Here is a 15,010-nt window from a genome sequence, read left to right on the forward strand (position 1 = left end):
GCAAGTGACATCAGGATTGATACAAGGGCAAGCCAATCAGCACTTTGCAGCCCTACGCAAAAAGGAGCAACTGGCTTCGTGATTGGCTGGGTTAATCATCACTGTACATACTCAGTTTCTGCTGCAAACAAGGAAAAACGTGTCTCCCCAAGTTCAATCTGGGGAATACGATAACATGTGCTGTCTGAAACATGATGAGTATATTACCACAGAAAGCTCATCACTGAAAAATATGCACATCTGTACAAACCCAGAGTTTGTAAGCTCCTTGGAGCAGGGACCATGTTTCATTTCTTTTTAAAAAAAATACCTAAAAAAATAAAGCACAATGTATATTTATGGGGGTTAAAATAATATGGAAAAGAAAAACAGTACTTTATTCATTTAATGTACTTTTAAACCATCCAATAAACAAAATTCTCTGGGCGGTGTACAATCCCCTAAAAACATAAAACACACTTTAAAACAAACCAAAAAAATAAAAACAGCCCAGAATAAAGCAAGATAAAACCAGCAGCAAAGAGTAAAACCAGCTCAGCACTTAAATCCAAGATGAAATTCCTGGTGAAATTCCCTCTTCATCACAACAGTTAAAGCTGCAGGATCCCTGCCTACTTTTGTATCTGGTCACTCTACTAGAGCTTCTGCAGCTTTAACTGCTGTGATGAAGAGGGAATTTCACCAGGTGCTGCATGCATACAAATGACACCTGCTGAAATTCCCTTTTCTATGCAACTGTTAAAGATACAGGAGCCCTGTCCTCCTTTTCATATGGTCACCCTAACACTGGGGCAGCCCTATGGTTATCATGGCAGCCATAAAGTCCTGAGCCGCCCCAGATCCAATGTCCTCATAACATGTATATTAAGGTCCCCCAAAACTATCTCGGGAATCTTCAGCAACAAATTCAAGACCATCTCCATCAGCTTAGCCAGGGAGACGGATGGGCAATACATTATCAGAATCCCTAATTTGTCCCAGGTGCCCATCTCAAGATACAAACACTCAAGACTGGCACTCAGACAGGAAGGGGCGCAAAAGTGAGGAAAAGCACTCCCAAACAGAGAAAAGAAAGTGGAGAGCGAAGGAGGAGATTTTTTGAGAAGCAACAGTTGCTTGGCATACAAGCCAAGAGTTTCTTTTATAATTAAGTCTTATCATGTTTTTATTATTGTTTGGGCGATTTGACTTTGACCCGTGGAACTACTGTTTAATATTTCTCTCCTCTATTTCCTTCTTCAGCTCCTGATGAAGGACACTGCCCAAAACGCGTAGAGTGAGTACACTTAAGAATTGATTTGAAAATGAAAATAAAGATTCAAAGCACCAGAGCTCCGCTCTCCACTTTTTTTCTCTACTCAGTCAGGAACCCTGAAGAGTAAAGGCAATTGCATTTGCCAAGCACTAAAGTTTCAAGTCAAGTAATATAGTGCTGCATCTTTTGACAATTCTAAGACAAACAGCTGAATGGTCAACTCAGCTTTCAACGGAGACCTTTCCTACCTAACCATAGGGCAAATTCAACACAATCAAATATCTTACCTGGTATCTCACTTTCACTGGGGATCAAAGGCTGCCCACCAGTAGCAATCAGGATGTGGGGTGCAGTGTATTTCTTACCACCAACCACGATCGTGGGTTCATGATCACGTGTGAATGCTGCATGGCCAGTAATGGTTTCTATGTGATCCTAAGTGAAATCAAGGTTAGATTGAACTTCCAGTCTGTACATTACAACTTATACCACAAAGAGAAAAGACTTCAGAGACTGAACTTCTAATCTATACATTAACTCACATTCCAGAAACAGAAAAGAGCATTTTAGCTATCTTTTTGTCATTATAGTATTATGTGGCTTCTCTCGTCTACTGCTTGTCTGATACATTTAAATAATTGAGCCATTTGAGGCATCCAAAACTACTATAGATTTGATCCATCCTCTGAACAAATTTCAAAAATGAACGTGTAGAACTAAGGACATATTTACAGAACAAACTCAACATTCCCTCTCCCCAAAATTCTCAGAGGAAACCAAAGAATCCTTAGCAACCTCAGGAAAAAAATGACAACATTCTCAGAATTATTTAGGGAAGTCATGATATTTAAAGTGGTATGAAATCAATACAGCTTGGCAATGTATATTGGGTTAAGACAACCAAAGAAACTGGAGTGTGTGTATCACGTCATATATTTCTGATCATCTCCATGCAATGTTTTAAGTTCCAAGCAGTTAGGAACCGTTAAAATAAATGTTTATGGAAGTGACTTGCTCTGAAACTACAGAAAATATTTCCATGTGCCAAGGCTGGGTGTCTCAAAGCAGGGTAAAAAATGAACAGACAGAAAACCCTCTTTTCACACTGACCTGGTTCAGATGTAACAACAATTTGTAGGTTATTAAAGCTATGAATTGCCTAAATCTAGCAGGACTGAGTGAAGTGCCTCTGACATGCTGGGCAATTCTGCTTTCAATTAACAACACACAATCACTCCATTCATAGGTTGTTCTCATGATGTCTGAACCTGGAAACTCTGGGTTTTTCACGCATTAAACAACTCAGAGTTAACCCAACAACATGCAATGGATTAATTCTGTGTTGTTTAACCCCTAAACAACCCTGAGAAGGGATCCCTAAACTTTCTATGGGCACATTTTGGAATTTGAGAAACTGCTGTGGGCACCACCAGAAAATGGCTCCCATGGAGGATGTGGCTAGTCACAAAATACCTGCTGTGGGGGCCCGGCTAGTCAAAAGAAAGTAATGCAATCAAGAAACTGAGAACAAGCAGAGGAAGAACCAATCCACATATTTGATCCCACAGAATCACAAAAATGCCCATTTGCGGTTGCAATCCTATGCATGGAACTCAGTGGGAATTAAGCCGAAGTAATTGCTCTGTTCATCTTATGCCCCCCTCCACACCTACCTTTCCCCAGCCCCAAAGGAAAGAAAAACACCCCCATACTTCCCTACTTCAACCCCAGGCTCAGCCACTCCATTCCCTAAGTCCTCTTCTGCCGTCAGAACCCCTGCATAGAAAGGTGCAGTGGGGGGGGGGGGGCGCGCGCACACACACACACACAGAGGCAGAATAAGAGAAAGGACTGTAAAGGGAGAGAAAAAGCAAGGCCAAGAAGAGGAAGAAATAATAAGAGAGGGGTGAAAGTGAGAATAAAAGCAAGGCTAAGGACTGGGAAGTGACAGAAAGAGCAAGGCCAGAGACTAAACCGCCCAGAGGGCTTTGGCTATTGGGCGGTATAGAAATGCAATAAATAAAATAAATAATAATAATAATAATAATAATAATAATAATAATAATAATAAGCGCAAGAGAAAAAGCGAGGTAAAGAAGTCGGGGGAGAAATAGTGAGGCAGGAGGTGGAGAGAAAGAGCAAGATAAAGGAGCAAGGGGGAAAGACAGCAAAGCTAGGAGCTAGGACAAGTGGGGAAGAAGGCGGCTAGGGATGAGGAAGGGAGAGAAATAGCAAGGGAGGGAGTTGGGTGGAAGAGAAATAGCAAGACCAGAGCCTTGGAGTGGAGAGAAAGAGGGTCTGTGTGAGCAGAATATTGGGTGTGGCCAGTTAACAAGTAAGCATGGGGTTACAGAGCACTCAGAAATAAGCATGGGGTTACAGAGCGCACAGAAGTAAGCATGGGATTACAGAGCACTCAGGAGTAAGCATGGGGTTACAGAGCACTCAGAAGTAAGCATGGGGTTACAGAGCACACAGAAATAAGCATGGGGTTACAGAGCACACAGAAATAAGCATGGGGTTACAGAGCGCACAGAAATAAGCATGGGATTACAGAGCACTCAGGAGTAAGCATGGGATTACAGAGCACTCAGGAGTAAGCATGGGATCACAGAGCACTTCTTTCCAGTTTGCTGTTTTAGACTTTTTTAAAAAAAGCTTCTGAGTGACCACACTATTAAAAGTCAGTTCTATACGTGTCTACTCAGAAGTAAGTCTCTCTCTGTTCAATGGGGTTTACTCAAAGGGAAGCATGCATCTGATTTTAGTATGATTTGGATGTAAATGGATTTGAAATCAATGGGATTTACTCTTGAGTAAGGGAACCAGCAGATCTGTAGTTTATGAATCTGGAGATGCACAGCTTTGCATGATCAAAGGGAAGGAAGATCGATCTTTCGCACTTACAGACTACAAGGAAAATGGGTTTGAGGGGGCAATTAAAAAATTCATTAAAAAACAAGGGATGAGCCAATCTGATTCAACCTTGGCATGCTGAAAGCCCTCCTTAAGAGCTATCACTGCACCAATTCTGATCTCTTTATCTTTAAAGATTATGTAGATGTAACCATTTTTAAAATTTCCATTTAAAAAATTCCTTAAAATCAAGGGATGAACCAATCTGATTCAAATTTGGGGTGGCTAAAGCCCTCCTTAAGAGCTTTCACCATGCCAAGTTTGAGCTCTTTAGCTTCAAAACTTACGCAGATGTACGCATTTTGGTTACCTTGGAGCAAAGGAGGGAACCTGACCACCTTTACAAAAGAAATTAAAATGATTGTTCATCTGCTCACTCTTTGAAACTAGCAAAACAGACCTTCGCTCCTCCTCCCCGTAAACCTTTGAGATTTCACCAGCACAGTAGCGCTCAAGGTGAAAAGATACATGAGCTGAAAGAGAGCAACAACGCACAGATGTGAAAGTGCCCAGGGTTTGACTTGCTAAGGAAGAGGAGGGGAAAACCGTGGATGAAAACTGGATTTAAAAAGTAGGTGTGATGGAGCCCTCAGAGCGTCTGGGTTTGGGTGTCACAATAAGAACCTATGAATGGGGCAATCTTAGATTGTTCATTGAAAGTGGGAGTGATGAGCACACTGTCGTGATGCGCAAACCAGCCAAATTTACACCACAAGGAAAGAGTTTAAAATTCGTTGAGGTACAGTTTAGGATTATTTACAAACCTTGTTCAAATTATTTTGATAGATCTCATTCAGTCGCTTCACATACGCATCACGCTTGTCCTTAATTACGCTGTAAAAAATTGAGTTTTATGTCACAAAGTTATATTTTCCTCTCTCTCTCTCTTTCTTGCAGTAGTAAGACCATAGTTCAAAACTAGTGCCTCTTTTTAATAACTCTGCTTATTGGGTTGGATTCAGATTTAAGCTGGTTCAACCATGCTGGCAGAAGTGGACTTCTATGCCCTCTCCTTTCCACAGCAGCCTCTTCAGACCCCTAAAAATGCTACACAGAGATTAGGGGACCGTGCTGAGTGGGTGAGCAAAGGTGCTGGGGGGAGGGACGATCCTCAAAAATTGATCAAGGGAACCTTCTGCAAGTAGAACCCTTCTTCTTGCAGGGGGACCTTTCCTCTCACACAGTGGTTCCCAAACTTTTTCAGGTCACCTAACCCTTGGTTCCATAAACTCGTGCCCAGTGCCCCCTACCCTACCCTATAAAAATCATTATTCAGAATAGCGGTTTGCAACGACCCACTAAGGAAGATAGTAACAATAAAATTCAAAACAGTAACAATTAATTGAATATTTATTCAAAATCCAATTACATTTTTTTTTAGTTTATTCAATTAAACATAATTGCTGAACGTGATCCAGTGATACCATCTTTTCGAAGTCTGATAGTCACTTAGCAAGAATATTAGATAACACATTTAGAAACTAGGGTAGATAGAGTACCTCACTATTCTGTAAATTCTTAATGTGATGGATGGGCTTGATGAAGTGATACCAGTTTCCCAATGTATAGTTTAAAGTTGATGGTGCTATATAAATTATTATTATTAGTAGTAATAATAATAATAATTTAACATGAGTCTTAAATCACCATGTTTAGTAATCTGGAGTCAATTTCTTTGCTTGGAGAGAAGTAGGCAGACCACACTAAAACCACATTCCACCAAATATGATGTTGGAAATGCAACCAGGAGCTTCTGAACCACTCTCCATAGTGCAGGATAGCAATTCACCATTAAAAGGACTCGTCTTAAATGGTATTAATACATGTGTGGATTCTTCCCCTATATGGCTTGGGACCAAACTACCTTCTCCCATAAAAATGTCCCTGGGTTTTAAGACCTTCTGGAGAGGCGCTTCTCGGAAAAGACCACCTCAAGCGCCCCCCTGTTGCCCCTTTGCCTCTCAGCGCCCCCCCCTGCTGCCCCCTTTCCTCTTAGCACCCCCCTATGCAATCCCACCGCCCCCAAGGGGGTGGTGCCACCCACTTTCAGAACCACTGCTCTCACAGAAGGCACACCATGGAACCAATCTATTATTTTATTTTATTATGTATTAATTATGGGAATTTATATCCTGCACTTCAAATATATTCCCAGAATAGTTTATATCATCATCTCAAATGTACAATAAATAAAAAAAACAAGGTGCAGGTACATTACTTTCACTGAACCGTTTATAAACGTCAGGAGCAATGCAGAAAACTCAGTATTTATTTTGTTTAAGAAATTTATCTCCTGCTTGACATTACAAAATAATTTCAAAGCAGGATGCAAGCAAAAACTTCATGCATTTTTATGTACTGACTAAAAGCTAGCTCTTTAGCTGTGGAGACCTCTTTTTAACACAGGCTCTGCTGCTGTGATGGCACAACAGAAGTCTTGCGTATCTCCTGTCCATTTGTGGGGGACAAGCCTCTAAGAACGTCTCACTGGATGGCATCCCAGGTATGTCCTGCCTGCATTCAGCTAGGTTTAATGGTGCCTGCCTAAAATCTGCAGCTAGCCAGGTCCCCAACCTTGGATTTAAATACCTGGGTTTCTCAGCAGGAAACACAGAAGGAGTGAGCAAAAAGGATCAGGGTTCTACTTCTGTATTTACTGCACAGATATCTGTCCATTTAAAGATATGTGTCCCATTCTAAATCTAGTAGTTGGGGCCTTTTCACATGATGTGGTCCCACTGCAGAAACCTACAGCACAAGTGGCAGATGTACAGACCCTGAAGAGCCTTGAGTGGACTCCACACTTTTGAGTGCACACAGTGCCAGAAACACCCATATCAGAGCAAACACAGAGCAAACACTACGTAACCATATAGCCATCATCATCACCGCCTACCCATTTTTAAACTAACCTTTTTCTTCTTAATGACCTAGTTTGCATGTTCCAGAGGCAGTTTCTGGGCTTCTTAACTCAAGAATTGTGGGGATGAGCGGAGTGTGCAAGCTCCATGCATGCCATTTCCGTTTTTAATTAACTCTCCATTGTTTAATCCACGAAAGTCACTTATTAATATAATATGTCAGCAAATATTGTCCAGGATTACAAGATATTTTAACCTGCTCTTGTTAGCTATTTTATTAACACTTGTATTTTGGTATTACATCTGGCGTGAGAAGTATTTTATTATGTTTCTGTATGCTCATGGCCTGACTGGCTAATAAGCAATAAACTATTGTTATTTTTTAATCCAGGGGTCCCCAACCCCGGTCCGCAGACCGGTCCCGGTCCATGGCCTGTTAGGAACCGGGCCACGCAGGTGAGCTGCTTTCACCCACCCACCCTCATCCCTGCGTACCTGGGTGCAGGGCGCCATCTTGCCTGCCCAGCCGAAGCGAAGCCAGGACGCTGGGGTGGGGGTGGGCAGCTTTGGAACAGCGCACCTGGCCGGAAGCCGCTCTGGGAGAGCAACTTCCGGGTGCGCCGTTCCGAAGCCGCCTGTCCGTGCCAGCGTTTTGGCTTAGCTTCAGCTGGGCGCCCACCCAGCCGAATCAAAGCCACGCCTGCCCGCCCCACTCCAGCATCTCTCAGAGCCGCTGTAGGAGAGCAGCTTCCGGTTGCAGCAGCAGGGGTGGGGAGGCTGCTGCAGCTCCACTCCTCCCTCTCGGGGACCAGGCGGGTGCGACCCTGGCCGCTGCTACTTGCAGGCAGGAGCGGGCCTTGCGTGTGGATGGGCTGGAGGCACACGGCGCCATCAGCACTCCAAACACGGAACAGGTTGCAGCTTGGGCTGATACTTGGTGGGAGGAGGAGGGAGGGAGGGTGGCTGCGGCTGGCAAGGAAAGGGGCGGCCCAGCCCTTGGCGCCTCCCTAACCCCTCAACCACCACCACCACCCCAGTCCGTGGAAAAATTGTCTTCCACGAAACCGGTCCCTGGTGCCAAAAAGGTTGGGGACCACTGGTTTAATCCATGAACCACCCAGAGTTTCTGGGTTCACACATCACAAAACAACCCAGGAACAGGGGCGTCCCAGAGCAGATAATTAAAAGTGGGAGTAACTTGTGTACTATGCTCATCCTTGGCAATTCCTGCGTTAAACAATCCAGGAATATTCGCCATGATGTGTGAACCAGATCACTGTTAGCCCCACATCAATCAGAACAATCTGTAACTGTTAGCCCCACACCAATCAGATAATTCTGGTAAGAGATGTAACCCTGTAACTTCTTAGCCCTGTAAAAAATTAAGAATGAAGCTGCAAACACAGACTGAGCTCACAATGCCAAAGTGAAACTCCCTTCAAACACTAACAATAATCTCAATACACCAAACTGTGTATCCCTCAAGACTTCATATATACAACCAAAAAAGGCGAAATTGGGATTTAACCAAAGTGTTGCCTCACTGGCATTTTAATTTCCATCATGAGTGTTTAGATCATTATGAACAGATGGAGCTTGCTTATTTACACAGGAGGTATTCCAGATTTTAAACTCACTTACCTCCATTTAAATTTCACATCAGCTATTTCAAAGCCATAATCCGCGTGATCATGGATAAACTCATAATGGACAGCGGTATTCCACATTACCTGTTTGTGTGGGAGACATCCAGGATTTAATGTAAAAATAATTGAAAAATTAAACACTGTTGTAGAGTACAAATGGATAAATCTTTTTGTAAAGGGTGCAGTGATTTGGGTAGATCAGGCCATACAACCTGTGACCCCCAAGCTAAGTGCAACCCACCAGCTGTATATCATGGCCTGCCAAATACTTCAATAAAAAAGAGAGATAGACTCTAGTGTTTAAGAGTAGAAAAGTTTTTAATCTCTTTGTCCAAATGTCTTTGCTGTTTAAAAATATTTTTTATAAAAAAAACTGTTTGAAAGAAGACTCGATGTTTCGGATCTATCCGTCAAGCCTTCTTTCAAACAGTTTTTTTTTCATAAAAAATATTTTTAAACAGCAGAGACATTTGGACAAAGAGATTAAAAACTTTTCTACTCTTAAACACTAGAGTCTATCTCTCTTTTTTATCGGTTCTACATAGTGTTTTCCCTTCATCATTTTGACGACTGCCAAATACTTCACAAGCTCGTTTTATATTTCCAATCAGGTAGTAAAAATCACCCCTGATGTGCCACATCATGTGAGCCTCAATATATATTAAACTCAACAAGCACTTTAAGAAGCTGTTTTGTGCCTTAAAGGCAAGAGCTAAGCAATGCCACCTACTGCATTTTTTCTCTTGCACTGTGCTAGGAAGACCTCAAGTCCCCTTTAAAGAAAACAGCAAATCACACATCAAGGTATAGTCTGCTATATCGACTATTCTCATTCACCTTGACAATACCAACTTTTCTCCTTCCCTGTTAGTGCAAGACAGATCCTCTGCTGATAACAAGGCCATTTTATCAAGAATAATTTGAAAAATGTTCTAAGGTAGTATGCTAAAAAAAAGCCCTCTCTTCAGTCAACAGCAGAAGCAGGGACAGAGGACGGTTTTTCCTTGCCTATCTCACCTGGCACATAGGATAACTTCTCTCAAAGAGGGATGGGTCACAGGCAGACTCAGCTTGCTAGCTGCAACCATTCAAGAGGATCATCAATTGTCATCTACATTTCTATTAAATGTATCTAAGACCATTTAACAACAGTCCTTTTACAACTTCATTGGCTGTCAGTCCAGGTCCAGGCCCAATTCAAAGTGCTGGTATTGACATTCAAAGCCCTAAACAGTTTGGGGCCAGGTTATTTAAAGGAACGCCTCCTCCCATATGTACCTGCCCGGACCTTAAGATCATCTACAGGGGCCCTTCTCCGTGAGCCCCTGCCAAAGGAAGTGAGGCAGGTGGCTACTAGGAGGAGGGCTTTCTCCGCTGTGGCACCCCGGTTGTGGAATGAGCTCCCCAGAGAGGTCCGCCTGGCGCCTACACTGTATTCTTTTCGTCGCCAGCTGAAGACCTTTTTATTCTCTCAGTATTTTAACACTTAATTTTAACTTAAATTTAAATGTTACTGTTCTAATTCTGTATTTTAATCTTATATCAATTTTGCTGCGTGGTTTTATCCTGGTTGTGCTTTTGATACTGTATTTTGTATTTGTGCTTTTAACCTGTTGGTTGTTTTATTATGGTTTTAATTTTTGTGAACCGCCCAGACAGGAAGCTATTGGGTGGTATAAAAATGTAATAAATAAATTATGATCTATCATCCTAAAAAAAATTAAATCTATATTCTTACCACTTTAAATCAATTTACTCCATTTTGATTTCAATAGACACTTCAGGCCTGTTAATGGCAAAGGTGAGAGATAAATATAAGAAATATAAGGAAGGCTGTTGAATTCAATGGTGTCATTCCATTAGTCCAAAACTTGTACCACTTGTAGAAAACCTGCTTTAATTCCTGCACAAGTGTCACATCCAATACCTTGATTCTATTTGTGCAAGCTGTTGTACAAGGCATTGCACAACTCATTACAACTTCATTGGACTAGGTGTTGCTTGTGGTAGTTGTGGGTTTTAGCCAGTGTTACGCCAGCAGGAAAACAGCAAGAGTTGGTATTATCCAACAGACCCATCATTGTCACTGGAGGCTCAGGTGACCTCAGTGACACGGAGTGCCTTCTACAAACTCCGGTTGGTGGCCCAGCTACGCCCCTATCTAGACAGGGATAACCTGGCTTCAGTTGCCCATGCTCTGGTAACCTCCAAGTTAGATTACTGCAATGCGCTCTACGTAGGGCTGCCTTTGAAGACGGTTCGGAAGCTGCAGCTCATGCAAAATGCAGCGGCCAGATTGATTTCAGGAACGAGAAGGTTTGACCATATAACACCTGCTCTGGTCCGCTTGCACTGGCTGCCTGTATGTTTCCGAGCCCAATTCAAGGTGCTGGTTTTGACCTATAAAGCCTTACACGGCTTGGGACCACAATACCTGACGGAACGCCTCTCCCGACGTGAATATACCCGGTCACTACGTTCAACATCTAAGGTCCTCCTCCGGGTGCCTACTCCGAGAGAGGCTCGGAGTGTGGCAATGAGGGATAGGGCCTTTTCGGTGGTGGCCCCCAGACTGTGGAATGATCTCCCTGATGAGGCTCGCCTGGCACCAACGCTGCTATCTTTCCGGTGCCAGGTTAAGACTTTCCTCTTTACCCAGGCACACATCCTAATTACCCACATGTTTAGTTTTTAATCGGTTTTTAATGCTTTATGTCTGTATGTTCTGTGTTTTAGAGTTTTAAATTTAGTATACTTGTTTTTACCTCAATTTTAGAATTTCTGTAAACTGCCCAGAGAACCCTGGCTATGGGAGCGGTATATAAATGCAATAAATAAATAAATAAATAAACGGACACAGAACTGCTGTCAGAACTAGCACAATTAGTGCAAGTAACACCTAGTCTAATAAAGTCATAAGTTGTGCAACACCTTGGGCAATTATTTGCAGAACAGATTGTGCAACACCTTGCACACACAGAGCCAATGTATTGGATATGACGCATACCCAAGGATAAAAACAGGGCTTGTGCAAGTGGTAGAAACTTTGCATTAGCAGAATGACACTATTAGCTACACCCCAATATTTTGTTTCTACATGTTGCAGTGTGACTTCTCAGTGCCACAGAACAGTTCAAGTTAGAAAATCCTGAAATTAGCCATCAGAAGGAGAAACAATAACAATCCCTTCTGGACATTCCAGGTCACACAACATTACTTGTAAACAAACAGGCAGGCTCGTGTGTGTGTGTGTGTGTATATGTGTGTCTATTCTGGTAATTTTCTTGTATTTATCTGCAAGGCAAAGTTAAATGATAAAAATCTTTTGATTTGTTTTATATACAAATTCAGGGACAGACAGACACACACATACACACACTCAGTTATCACTTCCTGGAGTGATGATAATAATACATTTTTTAAAAAACACAGATTCATAGCATCACATGTATCATGTTAAAAGACTTGGTGGTGGTAGTTTTTACCTTTTTAGGTACACATCCAACATTCACCTGTAAAAAAAAAAAAAGAACTTTGTCAAATGCCGGCACTTCTAAGATAATCAAGTACTTACAAAACATGCACAAACAGATTAAAAGCTCATTTGACTGGGATAATTCTTATTATTTCTTACATTAGAAAAATGTGCAGCATCATGGTGGGAGCTGTGCCACAGGTTTATGGAAAACTTGAAAATCATAAGTGTTCTTGCAGGGGCAACTGTATCTCTGTGTATGAACACACAGTGTAATGTCCCTGCAAGCCCCTGGACAACCAGTAACAGGGATGGAAGGCAGATGTTATTACTTCATCAGTGCCCCACAGAAACGAATGGCAGCTATCCAGTGATATAGAGGGGTGAATGTGAGGACACCTTTGGGATTGGGTCTAAGCCTCTTTCCTGGATTTGGTGACTGGGGTCTTTAAGAACCAAGCCAGCCCCAGTCTACATAGCCTCATTCTACTACTGTTTCTTGTCATGGTAGTGTATGATGGGATATTGGGAATTGTCTTCCAGAGAGATGGACATTATTAAGCTAAGCAGGTGCCAACTTGGTCAGCACCTGAATGGCGGATGACTCAGAAGCCTCTCTCTCTCCCAGGTTTTTCCAAAGAGCAGGAAATGAATTGTAATAAACAAATTTAGATCAGATTAAAATGGTCATTAAGTGCCTTGTAACTTGTAACGGTATTTTGAAATAATGGGGTTGTGTTTTGGTAGATCTGCCCCTTTCTTTCACCTTGAAGAGAATCTTTACAAGGAATTGGTGCAAGCCCAAGAGAGAAGCTTTCAATAAATCTTAAATTTAGGGTCCAATCCCATGCGTGTTTAGACAGAAAAAAGTCCTACAATTCTCAGCATTCTCCAGCCAACCTCATTCTATTTTTCCCCATGTTGGCTGAGGAATGCCAGGAGTTGGAGGATTTTTTTTCTGTCTAAACATATATCTATTTATTTATTTATTATTGCATTTATATCCCGCCTTTTTTCCTCCAAGGAACCCAAGGCGGCGTACATAATCCTCCTCTCCATTTTATCCACTCTTAAAAGATATTAGATCTCTCTTCCTTGAGCTATTTGAAACCTAAAGTTAGAACATAGCATTTCCTGACATTTAAATAATAATTTCTACGTAAAAAGGTTGCATCTACACAGACACCCAATGAGCTCCCACACCCCTCTTAAATACACATGCTATTTTCCCTTCTCCTGCGTTGCAGGGACCAGAAAGGACAAGCAACTAAAAGAGATGTGAGAGGGGAAAACATTGATAATACTTAGCACCTCATGCCACAAAAGAAGTGAATAAAGGTCAGATTATTGCTCTGACTACTGGGCCCTCCTTTTGCACCTGGTCATCCTACGTGGCGACATAAGTATCAAAGAGCAGTCTGAAGTCCACGTAAAAACAACCCATAACCTTGTAGCACCCTAAAGACTACGAACAAATTCATTCTGGCCTAAACGTCCGTGGACAGTCACTGGCCTCTTCATCAGATAGAATCATAGAATAGCAGAGTTGGTAGGGGCCTACAAGGCCATCAAGTCCAACCCCCTGCTCAATGCAGGAATCCACCCTAAAGCATCCCTGACAGATGGTTGTCCGGCTGCCTCTTGAAGGCCTCTAGTGTGGGAGAGCCCACAACCTCCCTAGGTAACAGGTTCCATTGTTGTACTACTCTAACTGTCAGGAAGTTTTTCCTGATGTCCAGCTGGAATCTGGCTTCCTTTAACTTGAGCCCGTTATTCCGTGTCCTGCCCTCTGGGAGGATCGAGAAGAGATCCTGGCCCTCCTCTGTGTGACAACCTTTTAAGTATTTGAAGAGTGCTCTCATGTCTCCCCTCCATCTTCTCTTCTCCAGGCTAAACATGCCCCAGTTCTTTCAGTCTCTCTTCATAGGGCACGTGGAAGCGGGCAGTTTCCACAAAAGCTTATGCCATAATAAACGTGGTCGTCTTTTTTAAGTTGCCACAAAGTTCTGCGTTGTTCTTGCTGCCAAGATATATAGCCCCGTGTTACTCCGTGGCAGCAAGAACAACGCAGAACTTTGTGGCAACTTAAAAAAGACGACCACGTTTACTATGGCATAAGCTTTTGTGGAAACTGCCCGCTTCGACGTGCCTTATGAAGAAAGACTGAAAGAAATGAAATATATATCTCCCTCCGAATAAAGTCAAGGAAAACACAGGGCTCGCTCCCAAACAAGGGCTGCAGCCACACAGAGAGAAAAGTCCAGGTTCAGCCCTCCCCGGCCGCGCGCCCGGCCGCGCGCCTTCTTCCCCCGGCCCCGACTCACGCAGGTACCCCCGAGCCGCCCTCTTTCGACCACGGCAGCCCGAGCTCCGAGCTCCGCGGCGCGCCGGGCACTGGCCAGCCCGCCGGAGCCGCCTCCCAGCACCAGGTAGTCAAAGGCAGTGGCGGACGAAGAGGAGGCGCGGAGCTGGGCCATGGTGGCGGCAGGGCGAGCAGGGAAGAGCACAGCGGTGGCGAAACACGCCCGCGGGCGCGGCCACCGCATGCCGCCCCCCTTCACGCCCGGCGAGAGGCGCGCGTTGCCTGCCTGCCTTGCCCCGACCTGCACAACCAGGGGGCGGCGCCTCACTCGGGCCTCGCCTCGCCTGGCCGGGCGGCGACGCTGCTTCCGACGTCGCTGGTGGGCGGTGCAGCAGCAGCAGCAGCCGCTCGGTCGGCTAAGCGGACGTGGAAAGGAGCCACACAAGGCGGCCGAGGTCTGTCCGAGGGCGGAGGCGCAAGTAAAGCTCCCGCCTTTCACGGAAATACCGAGTCGGTGCCTTGATGCTGCAGCTGCGCTGGATCTGCCGCTAGTTT

At 43.6% G+C, this 15,010-nt stretch overlaps 1 protein-coding gene across 1 annotated transcript in view; it reads right to left on the reverse strand.

The window, feature by feature from the left end:
- GSR (glutathione-disulfide reductase) overlaps positions 1-14,728 on the reverse strand; it is a 32,608-nt gene extending 17,880 nt beyond the window's left edge. The window contains exons 1-5 of the mRNA XM_063129035.1: positions 14,478-14,728; positions 12,164-12,190; positions 8,674-8,762; positions 4,936-5,005; positions 1,543-1,690 (exon numbers count right to left, since the gene is read on the reverse strand). Coding sequence (XP_062985105.1) covers positions 1,543-1,690; positions 4,936-5,005; positions 8,674-8,762; positions 12,164-12,190; positions 14,478-14,699 — 556 coding nt within the window. The 5' untranslated portion in view covers positions 14,700-14,728. The remainder of the gene's footprint in view (positions 1-1,542; positions 1,691-4,935; positions 5,006-8,673; positions 8,763-12,163; positions 12,191-14,477) is intronic.
- Between the last annotated feature and the right edge of the window lie 282 nt (positions 14,729-15,010).

Source organism: Elgaria multicarinata, chromosome 6 (genome assembly GCF_023053635.1).
Source record: "Elgaria multicarinata webbii isolate HBS135686 ecotype San Diego chromosome 6, rElgMul1.1.pri, whole genome shotgun sequence".
Taxonomy (NCBI): Eukaryota; Metazoa; Chordata; class Lepidosauria; order Squamata; family Anguidae; genus Elgaria; species Elgaria multicarinata.